The sequence below is a fragment of the Macrotis lagotis genome, chromosome 5 (genome assembly GCF_037893015.1).
Source record: "Macrotis lagotis isolate mMagLag1 chromosome 5, bilby.v1.9.chrom.fasta, whole genome shotgun sequence".
Classification (NCBI taxonomy): Eukaryota; Metazoa; Chordata; class Mammalia; order Peramelemorphia; family Peramelidae; genus Macrotis; species Macrotis lagotis.
The window spans coordinates 173628297-173653915 of NC_133662.1; the positions used below are offsets into that span (position 1 = coordinate 173628297).

A 25619-nucleotide genomic window follows, 5' to 3' on the forward strand; every position below is an offset into this window, starting at 1 on the left:
ATTATAATTATGTTTTACATACACATCTGTATTATAGTTGCAATATTTTATATGCACGTCTATATTATAGTTATAATAATATTATAAATAATAATATTCAATAAACAATGTATTATTATAAGCAAGAAATGCATAAATATTAGGTTATATAAGATGTTTTATACCTCACAGACATTCATACATATATACATATCTGTGTGGATATATATGTATATTTTATATGTTTATGGAAAGAGAGCAGTGGAGCTGGTCCAGTGGATAGAGCATTGGGCTTTAAATCAGGAAGATTCTTCATGAGTTCAAATCTGGCCCCAGGCATTTACAAGCTGTGTGACTCTGGGCAAGTAAGTCACTTAACTTTGCTTTCAATATGTCAAATGAGCTAGAGGAGGAAATGGCAAACCACTCCAGTATCATTGCCAAGAAAACCCCAAAATGGGGTCCCAAAGAGTCAGAAGTGATTGAAAATAACTGAGCAATAACAGAAACATATTAAAAACATTTATATTGTGTAATTTTTTTAATCACACATATACACATACTTCTACTGTTTATTCATCAATCTTCACTGTAAACACTAGAGAAGGTATAGCCATCTAAGACTCTATACTTTCCTAGTTTTCCATGTAAGAAAGATGTTTCCCTAGCTGTGTGACCTTGGGCAAGTCACTTAACCCATTGCTTTGCCAAAAAAGAAAAGAAAGATGCTTCCAAAGGAAGTTCGGTCATGATTTTCTGTGACCCTATCTTGGCTGTAGGTATGACCTGAGTTTTTTTTTTAAGGCTGAAAAATTTGAGAATGGGTATTAGATTTTCAAATGCACTTTCCATGCATCTTTTTTTTTTTTAGGTTTTTTTTTTTTGCAAGGCAAATGGGGTTAAGTGGCTTGCCCAAGGCCACACAGCTAGGTAATTATTAAGTGTCTGAGACCGTCCATGCATCTTTAAATCAGATCTTCTCTAGTGCATCTAAATATTCTTTTCTGGATCATGACCTGCTTCATATCAAGTCTAAAAAATAGAATAACATAGCACTAATGTATTAGATGTCACTAACTAAACCATTCAGAAAGAAGTATCAGACATTTTTGAAATTAAATTGTTAAGCAGTAGGAATGTAGGATTTGAGTTTTCCAAAATTATACTCAGGGCGGCTAGGTGGCACAGTGGATAGTGCACTGGCCCTGGAGTCAGGAGTACCTGAGTTCAAATCCAGCCTCAGACACTTAATAATTACCTAGCTGTGTGGCCTTGGGCAAGCCACTTAACCCCATTTGCCTTGCAAAAACCTTAAAAAAAAAAAAAAGAAAGAAAAGAAAAGTAGCTTTAAAACAAAATTATACTCTCATCTTTACAGGGATATATCTTCTTCTGCTTTCTTGTATAAAGTGAAAATGTAGCTGTATTTCTGTTTATAAATTCCAGTAGCTCCCTATTACCTTGAAAATTAAGTCAAGACTCCTGTTTTACATTTTTAAAAAATCTTCATGTTCTGACTGCAGCCTATTAACATATTCTGTGATCCAACCAAATTAATATTTTTACTCTTCTTCACAAGTTCTACTTTTTATACCATGCCTTTGCATTCTCTTTCCTGAAATGCCTCTTAGAATCCCTATAAAACTAAGTTTAAACACCACCTTCTACTTAAGACCCTTCCTGATTCTTTCAGCCTTTCTACCACCCCCCCCACACACCCCATATTTCCTGGTTTTTGTATATTATTTTGCAAATGTCATGAGTATCTTGGAGGGGAACCTTTAGGGCCAGGATTAGCTTTATTTTTGTTTTTTGTACCTGGAAGAGTTTAATTGATGGATAGTGGGGACTCCTTTGGGATATAGATGGTTACTGTGGTTCCTTCAAGCTCATAATTCTATATTTCTTTGATTTGGAAAGAGAAGAAGCAGACACAACATTTGGGAATCTAGGTTTGGAGTTTATTGTAAACTAAACCAATTATCCATCTATACTGAATTAGACAGGCTATTTTAATATTCCTTTTATTTCACAAAGCCCACAATTGTTATTATTTAGAGAGGAAAATCCTTTCTAACAAAGTTGATCAAAATTTTAAATTCTACACTATAACCTAGCTAGTTAGAACTAGATAGAATGTATTACTTACATCACAACACCGTGTTGTTATCATCAACTAAGCAACACAGTGATTTATCCTCACTTTTCTTCTGCTTTTTTTCCCTCTCTGTAAATTCACAACATTTAATTAATTGAAACCAAGTTAAAATAATACTCCTCTCCCCCTTTACCCCCCCCCCAAAATAGAAATCTAGATGCTTTCTTGTGACTATATCCTTGAACCATATGAAATGGAAACCATTTCCCCCAGCATCCTATGTCAGTTTTATTACACCAGTAAATTTGCTGACTTTTGGTGAGAACAGTTATCACCAAAAGTCAGGGAGTTGAGTTCAAATGTGGCCTCAGACACTTAGTACTAGCAGTGTGACCTTGGACAAGTCAAACATCATCCTTGCAGAAAAATGGGGAAGATTGTCATAGAAAAAAATATGATCCTGGTTTCATGACTCTAGGTTTTATTTTTATTTTATGTTATATTATTTTTTTCATTCTTAGTGCTTAACATAGTACCTGATAATATGTAGTAGGTATTTAATCATGAGCATGGAACATCATAAAAAGCTGGTGATTTGGCGTTATCACAGCAACCACAGTCAGGGACTCGAAATTAAATAAATTTAGAAGTTTTTAGGGGTAAATTAATTAAATGTTTGACCATCTCTAGCAGGGGAATGATATTATAAATATTCAAATAGTCCTTGGCAGAAAAAAATGTTCCCCACCCCTGCTCTTAATAAATCCTAATTGATTTAACTTGAAGCATCATTATGTATCTATATGAAGCTAAACAAGTTAATAATTTCATTTTCTAACTGTAAAATGGGAATAATACTAGCACTTTACATTTAATAGCATTGTTTTGAGAAAGGCACTTTATAAATCTTTAAAACATTATAGAGAGATGATATAATGAAAGATGCTAATATGCTTAATTCTGTAATATAATTATTCAAACTTAATAGTTTTCCATTTTTTTTTTTACCAACTTAAAAAATTTTCATCAGGCCTTCCCCATGCTTATGACAGAATAACCATCAATAGACTGAAAAGGCTCCATATTAATACTGAGGGTCAATTAAAATTTTTATTAAAATTCTTAATTGCCTCCAGGCTAGTTTCTTCTGGGTCTGGCCTAATTTCCTTCAGGTTCTAGGCCTATGCTAATTTATATATCTGACCTAATTGAAACTCTATTCTCTGTTATAAATACAATTGTTTCTCCTTTCATTAATTAGAATTACTCTAATTGTATAGCCATTTTTTTAACTCCAATTCCATACAGGTCACTACCTGGATAAATCTAGTAGGTCAGAAAAAATTTCTGTAAAGATTTCTTTTTTTTTTATAAGCTATGCTTGTGGCAAAAATCATACCTACCTACATATCCATCTGTTCTTTCTTTAAAAAATAGATTCTCAGCCTACAGTCTTCTTCCAATGAAATCAGTAGTTTAGAATATGCTAAATTTTGAAATGGTTTGTATTACTTGTTAATTCCTTCATAACTAAGTTTCAGAAGAGTGCATTGATGATGACTGTGGATGTTCTCCTTGTTTTTCATTATATTTCATAGGCTAATAAACTTGTATGTGATGTTTAAAGAACTCCACTCAAGGGTGTAGAACCTCTGGTTTTGAGTAGGCACTGTGTCTCCTGAAACGAGACCTCAGAAGTATTTGCATTGAGAGTTCTCCACATACCCAGGCCTGGAGATCGGCATCCCTAAGCCTTTCCACATAGAGAAGAGAGTAAGATAATGGAGATAATCTAGAAAGTGAGAAGCCAGGTCTTTCCTACAGTTAACATATTCCCACAACTCTTTTTCTTCCACATGGACCAAGTGACAAGCAGAGAAACAACAAGGAAATTTAGAAACTAGCCAGCAAAGCTCTCTAGCTATCTGAGTGGCCCAGAAGGAAAAGTGATTTTTGACAAAATGAACTCTCCCCACTTTAAATACCCAGTACATCCCCAAAACTCATTTTCAACTTAAAATTTAACATTACTCAGTAACCATTGTTAGGATGCTTCCTCTTGAATCATTAGAGTCTGGACATTTCCTCTAAAATAATTGGTAAAGATTGTAGATTTTTACCTTGAAACTTTTCTATCAGCACTTGGTTGTTGGTCTTTCCTTTAATGATTATTCCTTCTTTACAATATTGCAGTGTCTGGAAGCAGTGAACCTTTCATGACACCAGGACAGATGCCTAATAGTGGGATGCAGGATATGTATAACCAAGCCCCAACTGGAGCAATGTCCAACATGGGAATGGGCCAGCGGCAGCAGTTTCCCTATGGAGCCACTTATGACAGAAGGTGAGTTTTGTTTTCCTTTTCGTGGAAATCCTCTTTTCTCCATACATATTTAAGAGAGAAGAGCAAATCAGTTCATGTACTCAAGAGCTCTGGTAACTGAGCCACAAATGTTCACTGTTTCTGGTTTCTATAGAGATTAATAAAGTAGGGAGTGGCCATTCATTCAGCCTACCTACCTTAACAGGTGGGTGTGTTAAACAACTGCTTTCATAGGTCTGATTCCTGATGTGTATCTGGGCCGAGCAGAATCCTCACCCCAGTCTTTAAAATACAAATATATTTTGCAGATGAAAATATCAACCCATCCAAGTTTTCAAACTAAGTTTCACTTGGTTTGAATGGTTTAGAACTCTTCTAAGTACTCAGTCTCAACTATTTGAAATTTTTAAAACAGTACATTTTTCAAAACTATCATTTCATTTCAAAACTATCAAGTGTTTTCATTTATTGTAATTGTGAAGTTTATTACTAAAGTGAAACAAGAATTCTTCAACTTTAATTTTCTTTCCCTCTCTCTGGATTATACTCCCACATCCCCATTGAGTTCTGAAATAATTTTGAGACATGCCCAAATATTGGGAAAGCTAATAGGCTATGTTTATAGCTACACAGATGTCATTTGAAAACTTTTTGAGCTTGGACTTGGCTATGACTTTCAACTTCTTCCTTTTTAACATGGAGTACAGTTTTAAATAAAAGGTTCAATAGAAACCAGAGAGCATAGGCTTTTTCTTCCTTGGTGCCTTTGAAAAAGAGAAACTCACAATATCCAGATTCATTTTTATGTTTACATTTGTATTATTTTTAGATTTTTGTTTCCAGAAAAAAATAATTCAAAGAATTGTGTGTGAAAGATAAAATTTTTTACATAAAAATAAATATGAGAAGAGTTCATAGTTGAACTATTGAGGAAATTCCTATTATAGTTTAATTCCCAGCCTAAAATAGATGCTTAGAAAAGTTAATTTTTTAAAGGCCTCATTATTTAGGTATAGGTTACCTTTTTTTCTTATAATTACCCCTCCTATTCAATAAAGTGTTTATTGCCCCAACAGATTTTAATTTAGATGAATTTTTTTCTATATTGAGAAGGGGAAAAAAGCACTCATAATACCATTTTAGTTTAGTCATTATGACTTATCTCAGAAATGCTTAAAGAGTTTTTTTCCTTGAAATAAAGAGCTTAAGTTTCTATCTCTTGTTAAATTGACAGCCTGTCAATTTGTGTGTGTGTATAGGACAAATGACAGCCAGGGTCCTGAATGGATAGTAGGGGACCCCTGCTCAAAGCAACCCAAATCCAGTGCCTTCTAACAGTGACCCTAGCTAGCTACATCTTCTCCTGATCATTATCCTAGCTGGTAAATGAGGTTGACCATTTCTCTGCAGTACCTGTATCCCTTAGATAATCATTTAGTTCTAATAAGTAAAAGCACTTGATAGACCGTGTTGGACTTTGATTTGTTTGGGGATTTGGGTGGAACAGGCAAGTGTAGGGGACACTATTCACCATCCTTAGAAAGGGAAAAGATGCTTTGTGAATTTCATACCCTTGCTTTTCTGAATCAAGCATTTTATTTCCTATTTCCTCTACTTTATTTTCAAGAACTTTTGTTTGGCCTAGTTTTAAACTACATAGGCTTTTACTACTGGGTTGGGAGATGAGAAAAACTTACCCCATAATAATAGAGTTCCTCTTATTTTCCTTTATCCACTTATTTTTAGAAATACCCTTTTAACTCCCCATCACCCAGTATTAAACCAACTTGATCATTTCTGACCTAGACTACTTGAAAATGTCAGCTCTTTTAGAGCAGACTGTTTAATTTTTTCGAATATTTGGGACATATTTTTAATGTATGCTTGTCAATTTAAATTGAATCCAGATAAGTATGTCTTTGAGATCCTGGGCAAGTCATTTAACCTGAATGTACTCTAGGTAATTCTAAGAATTTCAGTTTCAGAGAATATGCCAAACCTACATTGATAGTGAGCATTTCCTCATCCAGGACTATCCCTTTCCTATTTTTTTTAGCCAGTTTCTCCTGTGTCTTTGTCTTATATTTCTTATTAAACATTAAGGTTAATAAATCAGAATTGAGCCAGAAAGCACAGATTTCATTCATGGTATTTTTAAGGAATTAAGTGATTCATCTTTACAGTGGGAAAGGAATACTATAGTGAACAAATTTAATAACATTTGAAATAATTTATAAATGTATGAGTAAGAAAATAGGAATTTATTTGACAGTGAGTCATAGAAATGTGTGTGTTGTATGTACATATGTTCATACACATATACATATTTTTATATATTTCTTTAGTTTCCTGAATCCCTGATTCTTACTCCTATCTTCTTTTAAGGTTGTTGCAAGTTACATTCTTGTGCAACAACTCCTTGGTATAGCAAATCCATTCATGTAATAGGCGGAGCTTCAGCTCCAAACCAAGGCCAAGGAATTTGACTGGCGTCATGCAAGGTGCTTGCTTGTTGAACCAGTATTCCTGTGACACCTATTAACCAGCAACCATGCCAAGAGTTTGGCATCATTACCTGAAATGGGTGTTCCCATCTCTTTTACTAAAAAATAAAGTGTTGGCTGCTACTAAGTGCTTTTGTATGGAAATTGAATGGCGAATTTAAAAGAATGTAAATTCAGGTTTTGCAAAACTGAATTGGGTCTTTTCACCCTTGATCTGAAGCTTCTCTAGTGATTGATGGTCTTCTTTGAATTACACCATTGTAGGCATGAGCCTTATGGGCAGCAGTATCCTGGACAAGGACCTCCCTCAGGACAACCACCATATGGAGGACACCAGCCTGGAATATATCCACAGCAACCGGTAAGACAGAAAGGAGATGGGAATCATTCTTCTCCCTCTCCCTTTACAAAACTGGTTTTCCTCGGTCCTGAAGCTTGATTCATTTAATTAGTATTAATATTTCAACAGATTAGGTTACAAAATTTAAAGAAAATATTTAAGCATCTCTCTTAAGGATTAAGGGTATGTTTCCTATCAGAAATTCTGAAATCTCAATAATAAATACTTGTATCATGAAGCACATTTAAAATATCTCTGACACGTTGCATGATATTTTATACCAAGGATATTTTGAATGCATGTCTTAAGTTTGTATCTATCATATCCACTTCAGATTTTAAGGAAGAAACCATTTCCTTCCTGTATGCTGAGCAGAATTTTTAGTGTCTGGTTTAAAATAATAAATTCTAACGTCTTTAGAATGTGATTAACTTATTTTACTTTTGTAGTTGATTCACTGAATTATCTAACTTCTGTTTGAATAGATGTAATAGCCCTATACACGAATAAAGCTAAGCAGTTATTTCCAATTTATTTTAATTTTATAGTATTTCAGTTTTGCTAGTTAGAAATAATGTTATGATTTTTTTTATTCTCATACGATACCAATATCTTTTTCGAGAGTTTTTAGCAAATTAGAGAGGATTTTTTTGTTTTGTTTCTTTTTTAACTTTTATATTAATGAGTCAACATATATGACAGGGTGATTTGGTACTGAATTAATTTAATTTAACTAGATTTCCAAAATAAAAGGAGAACATACTATTTAAGGACAATCATGAAAACATTGACAATTCACCAACCTAAATAAAAATCACTGTATAAGAATATTAAGCTATCTCAGCTGTTCAGATGATATAGGAAAAACAGAGTGAAAAGTGGGCCAGAGGCTTTATTCCTGGGCCTGCCACTTCAGAAGTTAATACTTATACAGTATTTCATTGGAGTTTATGATATGATAGGATAGGACCAAAGCTGTTCTGCCTAACTGGAATGGCTATGGAAATATTCATATTAGGTAATGATAGTATAGCCTAAAAAGAATATGTAGGTGGAAGCCTAACCTAGGGATGAGCTGGGGAATTTATTTTATTATGGGACCCTTCAAGACTTGCTCTCCCATTTACGAGATAATGTGCATATAGTACTTTTTAAACCCCAAAGTACAGGCTATAAAAGTCAGTAATTATTATTGCAACATTTTCCTACAAATAATGTCCTCAGATTTTTCTGGTGAATTTAGATGGTTATCCTAGAGAATTCCAGTGTAAAAGGAGCACATTTTGATTTTATTTGTTTGATTTATTTCCATGGGAATTTTAGATATCTAATACCTCCAAGTGCTACAAAAATAACATTAATCATAAATTGCCATTTTTCAATTTTATATATATATATATATATATATATATATATATATATATATATATAGAGAGAGAGAGAGAGAGAGAGAGAGAGAGAGAGAGAGAGAGAGAGAGAGAGAGAGGAGTCTTTCTTGTTTAAGAGAATTTTCTTCCAGGTCATATCTTTTTTGTTTTTTGCATAATTTAAAAGTAGATGTGTGTGTTTAATGCCCTTATTTTTAATTTATATAATTTATTTTAAATTTCAGAACTACAAACGTCACATGGATGGCATGTATGGGCCCCCAGCCAAACGCCATGAGGGAGACATGTATAATGTTCAGTATGGCAGCCAGCAGCAAGAAATGTATAATCAATATGGCAGTTCTTACTCTGGACCAGACAGGAGGCCCATCCAAGGACAATATCCATATCCTTACAACAGAGAACGAATGCAGGGCCCGGGTCAGATGCAGCAACATGGTATACCTCCTCAGATGATTGGGGGTCCCATGCAGTCATCCTCCAGTGAGGGTCCTCAGCAGAACATGTGGCCAACACGAAACGATATGCCTTATCCATACCAGAACAGGCAAGGTCCAGGAGGCCCTGCGCAGGCTCCCCCTTATCCAGGAATGAACCGCACCGATGAAATGATGGTCCCTGATCAGAGGATAAACCACGAGAGCCAGTGGCCTTCTCATGTCAACCAACGGCAGCCTTACATGTCATCTTCAGCCTCCATGCAGCCCATTACTCGACCTCCTCAGTCATCCTACCAGACCCCACCATCGATGCCAAACCACATCTCCAGGGCCCCCAGCCCAGCATCTTTCCAACGCTCCCTAGAGAACCGCATGTCTCCAAGCAAATCTCCCTTCTTGCCCTCCATGAAGATGCAGAAGGTTATCCCCACAGTTCCAGCATCACAGGTCACAGGGCCACCACCCCAGCCACCCCCAATTCGACGAGAGATCACCTTTCCTCCAGGGTCTGTAGAAGCATCACAACCTGTCTTGAAACAAAGACGAAAGATTACCTCAAAAGATATTGGTAAGGATTACCAAGTTCATCTTCCATATTTCCAATTTTTGTCACAATTTTAGATGATGCCTTAACAAGGAAACTTCCTATCTTCCAAGGGTCAAGCCAGTGTTTTATAGAAGGAGGGGGGGGGGGGGGGGATGAAACTAACAACCAGAAATGAAGAAACACTAAAGGGGAACCTGAAAATAGGATTTTAATTGTTGAATGCCTGGTGTTTCAGTGATTAGGACACCAGGCAGCAAGTTAGGAACAGAATTATTGACTCTGCATTTTTACTTAACTACTGGGTGACCTTCGGCAAGTAACTTAAAATGAATTATGATAATACCTACTTAACAATGGTATGAAATAGTTTATTAAAATTTTAAAAACTGACATTTTAAAGGAAAAATCACTCCATAAGTTTATTTACAAGATAGGAACAGGAATTTTCACAAATATAATTGATATAATGCCTACAGAACATACACACACACACACGAGCCAAACTTCTTTCTGCTTTTAATATTCTGAATTCCTATTGGGAGTTTTAGATGACTAGGATCATACACTATTTTCTTTTTAGTTTTATATGAATCTCTTTTGAATACAGTAAATCAAAAAATGTTGAACTCTATTGTGTTTCTTAAATGTCAAAGGAGAAATATTTCTGAAATTTCCAAATAACTTGGCTTATTTGAAATGATCAACAACAACAAAAAACCTTTCTTAGAAAGTGATGGAGAAAAAAAGTGATGGAGGATGAATATTTTATATCAAAAATTGATTTTCTTCATTGTAAAGATAAGTGTTACCACATACTTGTTGAGTCTTTGCTGCCCTAACCCCACAGATTTTTTATTTCACATCCTCTCTTCTTGCTCCTTTACAATGAACTTCACTTTATAACCAGAGTCATCTCCAGCCATCCTGATCTGTATCTGGCCATTGGACCTAGGTGGTTCCCAGGGGAGGAAGTGACATTAGTGACCGTAGCAAAGCCCCCCTCACTCAATTCCAATTCATTTGCATATCATAGCATCACTTTCCTGATGTCATGATCTTTAAGAACAGAGAACAAACATCATCATCATATATCTTATCATTGAAGTTGTTTAGTCATGAGACCCCTTTTGGGGTTTTTTGACAAAAATATTGGATTGGCTCATTTTACAGATGAAAAAACTGAATTGCCCAGGGAAACACAATTACTAAGTGTCTGAAACTGGATTTGAACAGAAGGAGGAGTCTTCCTAACTCCAGGTCCAGAATTTTATCCTCTATGCCACCTAGCTGCCTCAAACCTTATTAAGCTATGTATAATTACTCTGATTAGTTGCACCCTGTTGTCTCTGTTTAGTAGACCTTGAAAAACCATGCATCCCCCAAACATACTTGTATTCCTTACAATGAGAAATATTCAACTTGCATTGTAACTCATTCTCCAAGAATTTGTAAAAAAGGAGAAAAAATAGCAAGAAGAAAGTAAATATTCTTTAATTCAGCTCTTTTTTGTTGACTATGGAATAATTAATAACACATAATTAATGCCCTTTTCCATATCCCACCCCAATACCAAAAAAGAGTAGAATAAATGAAAGACATTATTTACTTACCATCAGAAGTGTATTTATTAGTTCATGTTCAACCTATAAAAAATATTGGAAGCTCCAGTTTTGAATCTCAAAACTTCCAGGCTCATCTCTAGACTTTAAAGTCAATGTTAGCATTTTGTCTTTGGTAGTCTGCATCTCCAATTCACATTTCTTACCCCTCAGCCCATTTATTCTTTAGACCATCACAAATTACTGATGTTAATTTTATACCTTTTCTCAGTAACTCCTGAGGCATGGCGTGTGATGATGTCCCTGAAATCGGGTCTTTTGGCTGAAAGTACATGGGCTTTAGACACTATTAATATCCTCCTCTATGATGACAGCACCGTGGCTACTTTCAATCTCTCTCAGGTAAGAGGAATAGCCCTCATACCCCCAAAAAGGCTAAAGAGGAATCCTGGTAAATTGAACTCAAGCATAATGTTGGAATTGATGACAGGGTTAATTATTGCTAGCATAGCTGCATTTTTAATCACCTTAGAGCTGTTACAAGCCCCCATTTCTTCTTTATAGTAAAATACAGTAATCTTAAAAATAACTAAGTTGATATTAGATAAAGACAAATTTCAGTCTCTTCACATTATAGATGTTTCTCATAATTCTCATCCTGACCTCTTTATGTTGTGGTTAATATTCAGTAACAATCAGCAAATTAGTAAACTACGTCTGTGTTGACATTTCTGGTTTCAACCTGATAGTTTGTTTATTTAACTATTAGTGCTTTCTTCATTAAAGGCTATTAAACATTTTCTTGTGTTTGTTTGCCATGCCAGAGTGATTAACTGTACTTGTACTTAGCCTTTTTTCACCAATGCTAATTGTTAGGGTTTTTTTTTTAAAGAGACAATTAAACAAAACTATTAAGCTGAAAATAAATGTGTCAGCACAGATATAATCCACTAATTTGTTAATATTGATGACACTAACCAGTGGATGGGCATTGATCACAATATAACAAAATTCATCATAAAAGTTATTGCTAATATCAGGGATTTAAATAAGGAAATAGAATTTTGGTAGACTTAAATCTATCCCATGGGAAAAGACAACCTTCTCCCCGAAAAAATAAGAAAGAAAAAAAATTCGGTATGGCAGGCAGTAAAGTATTATCAGTGACCTTTGCCTAAAAAGAAAGAATCTGGAGTATATTCTACTATTGATTTTTCTTTTAAGAATTTAAGAAAGAACTCTTGTCCTCCCCCCCCCCCCCATGCCAATTTAAAAAGCAAGATGAATAGGTTTTTCTGTTTGCTGGAGACATTCCATATGACAGAATTTGAAGGAAATGGGGGCAATATACAGTAAACCTAGAAAAGATCATCTTAGGAGAAATGTTATTTTTCTTCAAATATTTGAGGGACTGTTAATGAAAAAAAGAGCCTGTTCCATTGTCCCCGGCATTCAGAAATAATCACACTTAGTGGAAAATTCAGATGGGCTTATTTAAGCTCCATATAAGAAAAACTCTAAGCAAATTCAAGAATCAGATATGCAATGAGTGTTCTTGATAGATGACAATTTGCTCCTCATTGAGTGTTTGCATGAATAAGCTGACCAACCACTTGTTGGAAGTATTGTAGAAGGTCTAGTATGGGTTGGACTTTTTGAAGGTTCAGCCAACTCTGAGATCCCTTAATTCTTTGACACTTGGAATGAACTGCTAATCCTATACTCATGGATAAATCATTTTATTTCTTAATCCTCTAGTTGAAGAAATAAAGTATCTTGTTTCCTTTTCCTTAAATCACCTCAGGGACTGCCTAATATTGCAGAGTAAGTTTTACTCTGTTAGCAAAACAGTGTAAAAATTACATGAAATTTCTTACATTATTATGAAAAATAATAAAATTACCATCTTTACTAGAATAATTAAATTTCATGACTAGAGCAGGCAAACTGCTGATTATCTCTTTTCATATTCTTAATCAGAATTGCTCTATCAGTAACCCCATTTTTCTCCCAAAATAAACTTTGAACTTAAAAACAAATACTTTTTCTACATTGTTTTACGTTGGCCACTTAGAAACCCATATGGTGGAATGCTTCTTCTCAGTAGGCTTGCTTTTGACCTAATTTAAAGAGATGAAGCATAGGAGGTGAGGATACAAGTAATTTCTGTAACTTTTTTGCCAGGTGGAACCTTTTATCACATTGCTAGAGGTAATATTTTTTAATTCAAAGTAATGTAGTAGTATTTTTCCTAGTAGTAATTTTTGTTTCTACTAGCTGAAGTTGGATGTAAGCGTAACTTAAATGTGAAGATCAGTTCTGCTTATCTTCCTGGTTCATTTATCAGGACCTAAATTGGTTTGTTTTAAGTTTTTCAGTGTTTTCAAGAAGCAGTTCTGCTAAGATCATCTATTCTTTAAAAGAAAAAATTTAAGAGAAAATGCCCATATTAGAATAACCTATGGCACCTGAGGCAAAATAATAATCATAAAATGCTAATAATACCCATAAAAATAAGAGCAAAACCATCCTGTAAGTAATGGAAGTGAAAAACCACTTTAAGCAAATGAATCTTCATCTTCCAATAATAAGGGCTATATATAAATTTAAAAAAAAGAAAAAAGTGAGGTACAACATTCCCTTTGAGAATTAGCAAAGTGGATAGTTTGTAAAGATAAGCAAAAATTAAAAAGCAAGATAAAGATATGCATAGGTAATAATGGGATGAGGAAGCTAGTTCTCCTTGAGCACTCCTGGCCAGGCAGCCCATAAATGGTAGAGTATATGGAGATAGTCTCGTAAATGTGAATTTATTGCCACTGAAAGTATCCTTCCCTTTGGTTCTAATTGGACATTATGACACCATTTCCTGTTTTTTTCTTCTTTCTTTCCTCAGTTATCTGGATTTCTTGAGCTTTTAGTAGAGTACTTTAGAAAATGTCTGATTGACATTTTTGGGATTCTAATGGAATACGAAGTGGGAGACCCCAGTCAAAAAGCACTTGATCATGCCAATAAGAAAGATGATAGTCAGTCTTTGACAGATGACTCTGGGAAGGAGGAAGAAGAAGTTGAATGTATCGATTATTATGATGAAGATGAGGAAGATGAGGAGGATGAGGAGGAAGATGAAAAGACAGGAGCAGAAGATAAAAGCATGGTTTTTGCCTCTCCCGATGCCAGTGTTGATCCAAAAGAGAGGCCAAAGCAAGCAAGCAAATTTGACAAACTGCCAATAAAGATAGTTAAGAAAAATAATCTGTTTGTTGTTGACCGATCTGACAAACTAGGCCGTGTTCAGGAATTCAACAGTGGGCTTCTCCACTGGCAGCTTGGGGGAGGTGACACAACTGAGCACATCCAGACTCACTTTGAGAGCAAGATGGAAATTCCTCCCCGTCGGCGGATACCTCCTGCCCTCAGCTCCCTAGGAAAAAAGAAAGATCTGGAAGGAAGACGTGAATTCGAAGATCATCCAGAGAAAAGCATAATAGCCACCATCGATGATGTCCTGTCAGCTCGGCCTGGAGCGTTGCCTGAAGACGCAAACCCTAGCAACCAGCCCGAAAGCGGTAAATTTCCCTTTGGGATCCATGAAGCCAAAAGCCACCGGAATATTAAACTGCTCGAGGATGAGCCCAGGAGCCGAGATGAGACTCCACTATGCACCATTGCTCACTGGCAGGACTCTTTGGCCAAGCGCTGCATCTGTGTATCAAATATTGTCCGTAGCTTGTCTTTTGTTCCCGGCAATGATGCGGAAATGTCCAAACATCCAGGCCTGGTGCTGATCCTGGGGAAGCTGATTCTTCTTCACCACGAACATCCGGAGAGAAAACGGGCACCTCAGACATATGAAAAAGAAGAGGAGGAGGACAAAGGGGTGACCTGCAGCAAGGATGAGTGGTGGTGGGACTGCCTCGAGGTCTTAAGGGATAATACATTGGTCACATTAGCCAACATTTCTGGGCAGCTAGACTTGTCTGCTTACACGGAAAGCATCTGCTTGCCAATTTTGGATGGCTTGCTGCATTGGATGGTGTGCCCATCCGCTGAGGCACAGGATCCCTTCCCCACTGTGGGTCCCAACTCAGTGTTGTCCCCTCAAAGACTTGTGCTGGAGACACTCTGTAAGCTCAGCATCCAGGACAATAATGTGGACCTTATCTTGGCCACCCCTCCATTCAGCCGTCAGGAGAAACTCTACGCTACTTTAGTTAGGTACGTCGGAGACCGCAAAAACCCGGTCTGCCGAGAAATGTCCATGGCGCTCTTATCGAACCTTGCCCAAGGGGATGCATTAGCGGCAAGGGCAATAGCTGTGCAGAAGGGAAGCATCGGAAACTTGATAAGCTTCCTAGAGGATGGGGTCACCATGGCCCAGTACCAGCAGAGCCAGCATAACCTCATGCACATGCAACCTCCGCCTCTGGAACCACCTAGCGTAGACATGATGTGCAGGGCGGCCAAGGCCTTGCTGGCCATGGCCAGAGTGGACGAAAACCGCTCAGAGTTCCTTTTGCACGAGGGCCGTTTGCTGGATATCTCGATATCGGCTGTCCTGAACTCTCTGGTTGCCTCTGTCATCTGTGATGTACTCTTTCAGATTGGGCAGTTATGACAAACGTGAGAAGCCAAGCATGTGTGGGTGAAGAATAGTGGGTCCCCTCTAACTGGCTGTTTTCTGTTCTTGTTTATCCAGCGTAGAAAGAAGGAAAAGAAAATCTTTGCTCCTCTGCCCCATTCGCTATTTACCAATTGGGAATTAAAGAAATTAATTTGAACAGTTATGAAATTAATATTTGCTGTCTATGTGTATAAGTACATCCTTTTATTTTATTTTTTTTAACCAAAGTTGCTGTCTAGTACATTCAAAGGTCACTTTTTGTTTTCATAGATTTCCTTTTCAGTGTTCTTTTCCATGTTTGTATTGCATTTTTTTTGGGAAGCAAATTAGTGACTTAAAAAGTTGTGGCAAACCATTACATGACCTGAAAACTTCACCACTTTGAAACAAAAAAGTGAAAAGCAACATACCAACTTCCTGTGTGTCTTACTTTTTTTTTTCAGAAAAGAAAAAATACCCAAATCCCATCACCCAAATCTCTGTGCAATAGACACTTCTAGTGATGTAGGTATAGGGATCAAGACGGTGTGTCAGTCAGTAGTCATACTATGAAATGATATCAGTTTCTCCACAGGAGAATGATTACATTAGGCTAGGGGCAAAAACAATTTTTTTTAAAAACAATTAAGATTGAAAACACATACCTGATGACGATCAACGTAAATTGCTTCCTCACCACTACTGTCATGTCTGCTATCTATTGTTTGACCTTCCACAATGACAGTTCTTCACAATTCCTTTAATCATTTTTTAAATATTTTTTTTACTGCCTAAGGGCCGTGATGTATATAGAAGTTGTACATTGAACATACCCTCATTTTTTTCTTTTCTTTTTCCTTTTTTTAGTACAAAGTTTTTAGTTTCTTTTTCATGATGTGGTAACTACAAAGTGATGGTAGATTTAAATAATTTTTTTATTTTTATTTTATATATTTTTTTCATTAGGGCCATATCTCCAAAAAAACAAAAAACACAAAAACAAAAAAAACAAAAAACAAAAAAAAAACCGAGGGTAATGTACAAGTTTCTGTATGTATAAAGTCATGCTCTATTTCGGGAGAGCAGCCGATCACAATTGCTTCATGAATCAAGGTGTGGAAATGGTTGCGTATGGATTGATTTAGAAAATGGTTATCAGTACAGACAAAAAATAGAAATATACAGAAAAAAGGAAGAAACACAACTTCAAAGATTTTTCAGTGATGAGAATCCACATTTGTATTTCAAGATAATGTAGTTAAAAAAGAAAAAAGAAAAAAAAACTTGATGTAAATTCCTCCTTTTCCTCTGGCTTAATGAATATCATTTATTCAGTATAAAATCTTTATATGTTCCACATGTTAAGAATAAATGTACATTAAATCTTGTTAAGCACTGTGATGGGTGTTCTTGAATACTGTTCTGGTTTCTTTAAGGATGTACATGGCAACAAAGCCAGTTATTAAAAAAAATTACAATAGCTTACCAACTCCCTCACTGAGGAAAACCAGAGACTGAAAAGTACCTTTAAAGATCACCTACTTCTTAGTGGGATGAGTTTGTTAAATGTTCCCAAGTTTTTCAATTGGTCAGTCATACTCTGAATCAATAAACTCTTAATAATATGGAGCTAGGATCCTTTCTGGTTTAAAAGGGAGATGACCACTAGCCTTACAAATATTTGGTATATCCTTAGATGTGAGGAGGAAAGCCTCAGGAAGCTTGCTGGTTGGCCCAGAAATGCTTTCTCCCTGTTCCGAAGCCTGCTCTACCGTCATGAAAGTTAGACCTGTTTTGTGTTTTATTCTCACTTGGTTGAAAATTCTTGGCATGTGTTCATTCCATCTTAGCACACCCACTCTACTAAGTGGGTACCTTGTTAAATGAATGTGTTCATATTCAACACGGCAAAAGATTAGCATTTACATTTCAGGGCATGACAGGGTTTCTAATGCATCTACATTTCTCACCCTCCCCCTAGTGCACATTAGCTTTTGTATACTGTTAAAAAAAAAAAACCAATTTTAACTTCTTTTTTCCTGGGTCATTGACTGTTTACTGTGTAACAATGTCTTTGAAATTGCTGCATGGTGATCCTGTTGATGGGTATCCTTCTTTTTTCTGACTCTACCCTTTACATACCACCCTTGCAATTCACAACATTCTTAAGAATTACTGATCCCACGGGCATACTGATTATCTTTTCCCCCATAACTCACTGTAATATATGGAAGAGTAGGACAAGTTCATACAGTTATAATCAGAGTGTGAAATGTGATTCCCTAATGTCATGAAAAAAATAATTTTTCCTACAAGAAGCCTTATCATCTATTTACTCCCACGTTACTTACTTATTACATAATAATGCAGGCAAATATGTGTTAAATTAAAAACTTATTTATTTATACGGCTACTTTAGATAGGTTTACTAAGAATAGGATTTGATGCTCAGCTTTAAGATTTGGAGGTTTATCTGAAGAAGTCAATATTATTCTAGCTTCTCTTAGAGAGCATAAGAGTAGAAGGTGCTATTCAAATTCTTAGATAATCTGACATACCAATTCTCTCATCAAATGAGTATTTAAAAGAAAATGTAGTAATGACTTTATATGACATAATTTGACTTATCCAATAATAACCTGGGTCAGACTCTTTTTTTAACATGCTATTAAGTGCAAGTATATATACAAATAAATTTCTCAAAGTAAAACAATGTTTAAAACTTCATCATCTATCACAAATTTATACCCCCAAAATCAAGTCTTTGCAGACTCTGCAACCTCTTTGAGAGCCAAATCATAGCCTTGTCCTAAAAATTGACTTTTGTTTTTATCTTCAGAAAATGACAAGATAGCCCAAACTCAAGTTACTTTATCCAAAAAAAAAAAGTAAAAGTTTAGTATTTTGGAAATCTGGTATTTGAATGAATAGTTTCTTTAAAGGAAGGTAAGAAAAAATGGCATCTGCTGAGAAAAGAACTTCTTTGGTTGAAAACAATGTTGTCGGGACAGTTTATACTGGTAGTTGTTTTCTCCAGTTGCTAGCTAACAGTTAAAATGGTTTTTGTTAATGGAAAATATTATAAATCCAGGAATCTAAGCTATTAACTACCTCTTTTGTGAAAAGCAGATGGCCTTTACACTGAAACCCATGCATTTAAAATTATTTTTTATGCGCTGTACTTTTTTCATTGTCTACTTAGCTCTAGCATCTTTTGCAGGGAAGAAGCATATTCTACTTATACCAGAAATAATTAATTCAATAACATTTACTGAACAAGTCACTCTTTGAGGTCGTAAGATGAATAAGACACAATCTCCCTGCTTCCCACCAGCCCCACCCTAGGATTTCAGTCTTCAGCCAATTCTCTGTTTTATATCTTCATCCTGGGAAGACTAAGCCATCACCAGCCCCACAATTCTGCTTTCTTCCCCTACTCAAGTACCCACCTGTAGAAAGCCAAGAATGTCTCACATGCTGTTTTCATACAAAATAATGATTCTGTTCTGCCACCCCATCCAGCCTTCCCCTCCTAAAACACCATCTAGGCTAGATCTTTACCTTGTAAAGATGAGCCCACTAAGTGCATCATCTATATATTTTGGTAATGCAATGAGTTTTGGGAAACTAAAAAAAGTGAAGAATAAATAAATATGGCAGTTCACCCATATCAAAAACTTCCATTATATCCATCTTAAAACTTGAACATAGTTGTTTGAAAATAATTAATAATAATGGGGAATTGAACATTATCAGATTAGGAGCATGGATACCTGGGCTCTACCTCCAGTTATACCATCTAATTGGCTGTGTGAAAATGGGTAAGTTCCCTAATCTCTCTGAGCTCCAATTTCCTTACATGTAAAGTGGGGATAACTGCCATACCTACCTCACAGGGTTGTTGTGAGGAATAACTAGACAAATGTATGTGAAAGCATTTTGAAAATTGTAACATGCTACGTAAGTGTAAGGTATTCTTAATTCAATATTTCAAGGATTCTGTATTTTCATCAGTGTGAGCACTCCCTCCATCAATGCAGATTGCAACCACTCTACGCCTTAGTAGACGGTCTTCTTGAGTTGCTACCACCAAAAAAATAAAAATAAGGTCATTATGTGATGACCTATCTTCTGGGGATTGAACCTTTCTGAATTTAGCTAGTCTGGTCTTTGGACAACAGATGCACAGTCCTGTCACCATGGTGGCCCATACTCAAATCGTTTTCAGTTTAGTAGGACCTGCTAAAGTTTGTACTTTACTGGAATATTCTTCAAGGGGAGACATGGAATTAGACTTTACTGTAAAGTGTTGTCATCATTAAAATGAGGTGGTTGAACTAGATAATGGCTAAGAGGTCCCATCTAGCTCTTAAAATTCAATGTTCTAAATAATAAAATTGACTGTTCTGAAAATTATCTCCTTTTCCTTCCCCCCTGCTCATGGGATAAGGGTGTGGGGTAGAGCTTTGAAACAAATGAAGAGCAGGAGAAAAATGGAGAAGTGAATGTTCCTGGATAATTTCCCAAGACATTGAATAATCAAAAAATTTGCCTTTACCTATGCAAGGAGGCATTCTTCATTTGAAAGCCCCAGGGGAAGATTTTGACATTCATAATATGACCATATACATCTCCATCTCTCCACAACCTCTGACTACTTTGAGTTTCTAGCCTAGAAATTCCCAAACCTGATTGGTTTTTAATACTTGCGACCCTATCAAGGGGCATCATGTGATGATACTCAGAATTAACCTTAAACTACATGTTTCATAATACTTTGGTGGAAGAAGGCAAAAGGAAGGTGCCAAGAAACCAAACCAGCAACAGCAGGTGTAGGAGTAGCTCTAGAATGTGAAACCTGTTAAAGGGAAAAGGTCTCACCTGATTTGTCTTTATGTAATCCTCTATTACTCTTGTACCAAGAGAGCATATCTTTATTTAAATTGAGTCAGCTTCTTGGATGCTTCACTTTTAGAAGGCTTAGCAATTGTAGAAGGAAAATGGGTTGGGAATTATTCCCTTTAAAAGAAGCTGTCTTAGAAAATTCCCAAAAGTCTATCCGATGTCAATGTTATCAAATGGTAATATCGTTCCATATTTTATGATGAATTGCCAACTTTTTGCTCTGCTGTTTCTTGATTATGTTGTAGACCATATAGGTCTGACCTTTTGACTCCCCGATATTATATAGCTCTAGGGATATTTTTCCAATAAGGATTCCTCCTTAATTTCCTTTGTTAAATGCCAAATTTGAGGTGCCTAGTAATAGATTTCAACACTACCAGTCAGGTATCCAGAAGTCCCTTATTTAATGCTGGAGAGGTGAGTAAAGTTCCTAAGAGTCAAATCTAATAACCTGGACTATCCCATGGCCTAGTAAAAAGTGCCTACATCACACCCTAGATTAATGAAACCTTCATTTCCTACTCCTGAGGAAGGTATGAGGTTAAACACCAAAGCGCTGAGCTGCCAGATGTGGAGTATGAGAAGTCTAGGAGATTATGACATTGAATCTAATATTCTTTTCATCTGAAGTAGAGGCCAGAGGAAGTTTAATCCCCAGAGAAAACAAACTAAGTCTTTTACCCTTTTCTAGCAAGAGTTTTAACATTTTGGAAGTGGGCCATATTTCAATAGGATATGGAAGTGGAATTTAAGTTATTTTTCCCTTAAGTGTAGTAAGTTTAAGGTCATGTAAATAAAGGAAGCTTGACAAAACAGTCTCTCCTTAGATTCTCTGGCTAAGCTCTTGTGTGTTTAACTGGCTCAGACACTGTAGACAATCTCCAAAAACTAGAACCCAGGATCTGGCATCATCTCCTTGAAGACAAACCTGACCAAAGGATCATTCAGATACTTTCTTAAGGTAGGGTTTGCCAAAAGCCTGTCCAAAGAATCACAACCTACTTGCTGGTGATTAGTGACTATTTTGCGTGTATTTCCTTTAATAAAGATTTTTTTTCAATTCCAGTTATTTGTTCTTTACAAATTGAGACAAGGGAAAGATAGGCAAAAATTATTTGAACCCTTCTGATTGACCCTTCTTTCCAGGACCACATAAACCAAAGCCATCTTATCAAGAGGTGGTTATATTATGAATAAATCATATACACTGAGAGTAGCAATTTCTTTTATACAATCTTTTAGTATTGGGACACCTAGGTAGTTCAGTGGATAGAAGGCCAAGTCTCAAGTCAGGAGAATTTGTCATCCTGAGTTCAAATAGGACCTCAGACTAGTCTACCTGGGGGACCCAAGGTAAGTCATTTCATCTTGTTCTCTTCAAAGAGTTTCCTCACGTGTAAAATGAGCTGGAAAAGGAAATGGCAAATTATCCAATATCTTGGCCAAGAAACCCCAAATGGGGTCATGAAGAATCAAACATAACTGAAAAATAACTGAAATTACCAAAACAGATAACCAAACTAACCATTTGTATCTGGACAAGTCAGCTAAACCTTTTTGCCCACATTTTACTCATCTCTGAAATGCATTTGGATGAACAATAATAATAAATATATAGTGCTCTAAAAGATTGCAAAAGTCTCTGTCATCACTATAAGCATTGTTATTCCATTTTTTACAGTTGAGTAAACAGACTCATGTTAAAAATGACTTGTCTTTGGTCATAAAAGTAATAAATATCCAGGCCACATGAAGTCAAATCCAAGTCTTGCCTCTTAGTCCAATGTTCTAAAATGTACTCCATAGTCTTATGTTCTAAGATATACTCCAGTCTTATCTCATGCATGAAGTTGAAATGTTTTAAATGGAAATCTAAAAGTTCTATACAAATGCTTTATATGTAAATAGTGGTTCCCCCCCCCCCCAGGATGTTATCACTTTGTGGAAATGGAAGGGGAAGTGAACTAGATGTACTTTAAGCTCCCTTCCAGCTCTGAAATTCTAGAAGTCAATCCCATGACTCCTCATGGTAATCCAGTATATTGAGTAAATGTAACTATTCAATATATCCAACAAATGAAATAATATACCTCACATATCTATACCTTCTTTAAATTCAGGAATTCTTAACTTTTTGAGATATGGCCCCTTTGACAAATATTGTGAAACTTACGCACCACTTTTTAAAAATAATGCTTTTAAATACACAGAATGAAACATGCAGGCTTACAAAGGAAGCCAGGTATTCTGAAATATAAGTATCAAAATATCTCCATAACTTCTCTTCATGTATCTCAAAGAAAAGTGATGGTTGCTATCATGATTGACAAATCAGTTGAGATTAATTTGGCAGCCACCAAGTACGTTGTGCTAGTCATGGTGAGCAATGAATGCAAAGAAGTGGCTAAGGCATAGTGCTTGGAACCTAGCTTACATGGTGCAGTTTACTGGCACTCAGTTAAAATTTCTTCATGTTGCTGTTTATGTTGGATTTACAGATTGTAGGCATGTACTATGTGTAAGGCATTATATGGGGTATGAAAGTGGAAACTCACTCTTCTATAGAATTATGACTTTGGTATTCACTAAAAACTTGCAATATTCAATTTGGAATGTGTAGTTTTCCAAGGATTTGTTTTCCCTAATAACAACTAGTATGAGTCAGAGCCAAATCCTTTCATACAACTACTCTCTAGGAATAAATGAGCATATTTGAAAGCAGCATTAATTAAGACCATTATCTTATGCTACACTAAATGACCACTTTGTTTCACCCATAGACTCTCCATTCTCTAAAGTAGGCTTTTAATGTAAATTCTAACTTGTCTTCCTTCTCATTCTTCAACCATCACTGTCATCATGATGCAGAGTCCCCTAAAGAATAGGAGATGAGAAAGAATAGGGAACAAGGAATATACTTTGAAAATCACAATATGAAAAGCGCTAAATGATATCATTCCAGTGTTTACTTAGGTTTTAGTAAGAAAAAAATGATATATTATTCACTGTTAAGATTAATACATATTTAGCTCAGTAAAATTTCCCCATGGGCTTGTTTTGTTGGTTCATTGTGTATTTCACCAAATGGTGTGAACATACTGACAGTACTTGTTTTGGCTTTGAGATTTTATGGAAAATGTCTCTTGATGGAAAAAAGCCATAGTAATTTGTCTAGTTTAATTATAAGTTCAAATGCAAACCTTAGATGAAAAACTTTGCTTCTGCACTTTTATAACATTTGATATGATAGAATTTTATGTATTTACATTAGTGAATTTAATTTTGTTTTGTTTAAAAATAATTATAATAAAATAGTAATATTATTTAAGCTTAGAGGATTAAGCAATCAGATCTTGATATGAAGTAGCTTCTTTTCCTCACCATTTCTTTTGACGAGTTTTATGATTTTATTGGTGTGTAAAGAACTCACACAGAGGAGCCTCACTGTACTAGTGAAGATCAGCTGACAGTCTTTAGGGATTTGGTGAACCAGTAGGAGCTTGAGTGACTTGCCTAGAGAGTGGTAGAGCCAGTACAAGTCACAGGCAGCACCACCCCATGCTGCCCCTTTGACATATATACCTGCCAGCAACCTGCCATCATCAATGTTGAATGAGATGTTGAAGTTCCCAGATTGTGTGTGTGTGTGTGTGTGTGTGTGTGTGTGTGTTATGATACCAATTCGGAGAATTGATCTGCACTTGTTTAGGACTTGATTTTTTCTTTTTTCTTTTTTCTTTTTTTTTAGGTTTTTGCAAGGCAAATGGGGTTAAAGTGGCTTGCCCAAGGCTGCACAGCTAGGTAATTATTAAGTGTCTGAGACCGGATTTGAACCCAGGTACTCCTGACTCCAGGGCCAGTGCTTTATCCACTACACCACCTAGCTGCCCCCCTTTTTTTTGTTTTTGTTGTTTTTGTTGTTTGGTTTTTTTGGCAAGGCAAACGGGGTTAAGTGGCTTGCCCAAGGCCACAACAGCTAGGTAATTAAGTGTCTGAGGTCAGATCTGAACTCGGGTACTCCTGACTCCAGGGCCGGTGCTCTATCCACTGCGCCACCTAGAGGACTTGATTTTTTCAACCTTTTTTTAAAAAATACTTTCTTTTGGGCAAAAGAGGGGAAAAATTCTATTTTCTCTATTTTCTTTAAATTACTAATGATATCCAGATTTGGGTTTTGTTTTGGGAAATACTTTAGAAAGTAGCAAGCTCTCATTGGCAGGCTACAATTTGTAAGAGCTTTGCTTAGGATCTTCTCAGGAGCAGATTTATCAGTAATAATATCATACATTTATGTAATGGTTTGCCCTTTACAAAGCATGGTCTCTAGAGCTCTGAGAAGTTTGAGTGTATTTTCTCTATTTCACAGATGAGGAAATGGGCTTAGTGAGGTTTTAAGTGGGTTACTCATCTATGAAATGTCAACTGCAATTCAAACCCAGGCCTTCTGATTCCAAGACAAGTATTCTTTCCACCATACATTATGCTATATTTACAGTTATTTTACACCCTTGTGTCCAAAATATAATCCCCATCAATTCCATAACTAAAGATTAAGGTCAGCTACAGGGGAATGAATTGGTCCCTGCCCATGGTATTGCCCCTCCACTCTTAAGAGAGACATAAAAATAGAAACAACAGTCAATGGACCAACAGGTATTGGATAATCATTTTGCCATTGTCACCTCCTATATAGAAGTATTTCATGGATGCTCATTTATGAAATGTTGATTAAGAAGCTGCCTCTGCCTCCCTCTTTGTCTTTACATATGCCACAACTTCATCTTCAAGATCTGGATTGGAGATTTTTCCTGATTATTATCTCCTTTACCTACTTCCTCAGATATTCAAAAATCTGTAGTAACCACTGCAGCAGTATAAAAATATGAGTGGTGGGGCGGCTAGGTGGCATAGTGGATAAAGCACCGGCCTT

General features: G+C 36.0%; 1 protein-coding gene across 1 annotated transcript in view; it reads left to right on the forward strand.

The window, feature by feature from the left end:
* Positions 1–21749, forward strand: part of ARID1B (AT-rich interaction domain 1B) — a 545654-nt gene extending 523905 nt beyond the window's left edge. The window contains 5 exon segments of the mRNA XM_074190057.1: positions 4271–4421; positions 7169–7265; positions 8857–9640; positions 11450–11580; positions 14075–21749. Of these exon segments, the coding sequence (XP_074046158.1) occupies positions 4271–4421; positions 7169–7265; positions 8857–9640; positions 11450–11580; positions 14075–15799 (2888 nt within the window). The 3' untranslated portion in view covers positions 15800–21749.
* The last annotated feature ends 3870 nt before the right edge of the window (positions 21750–25619 follow it).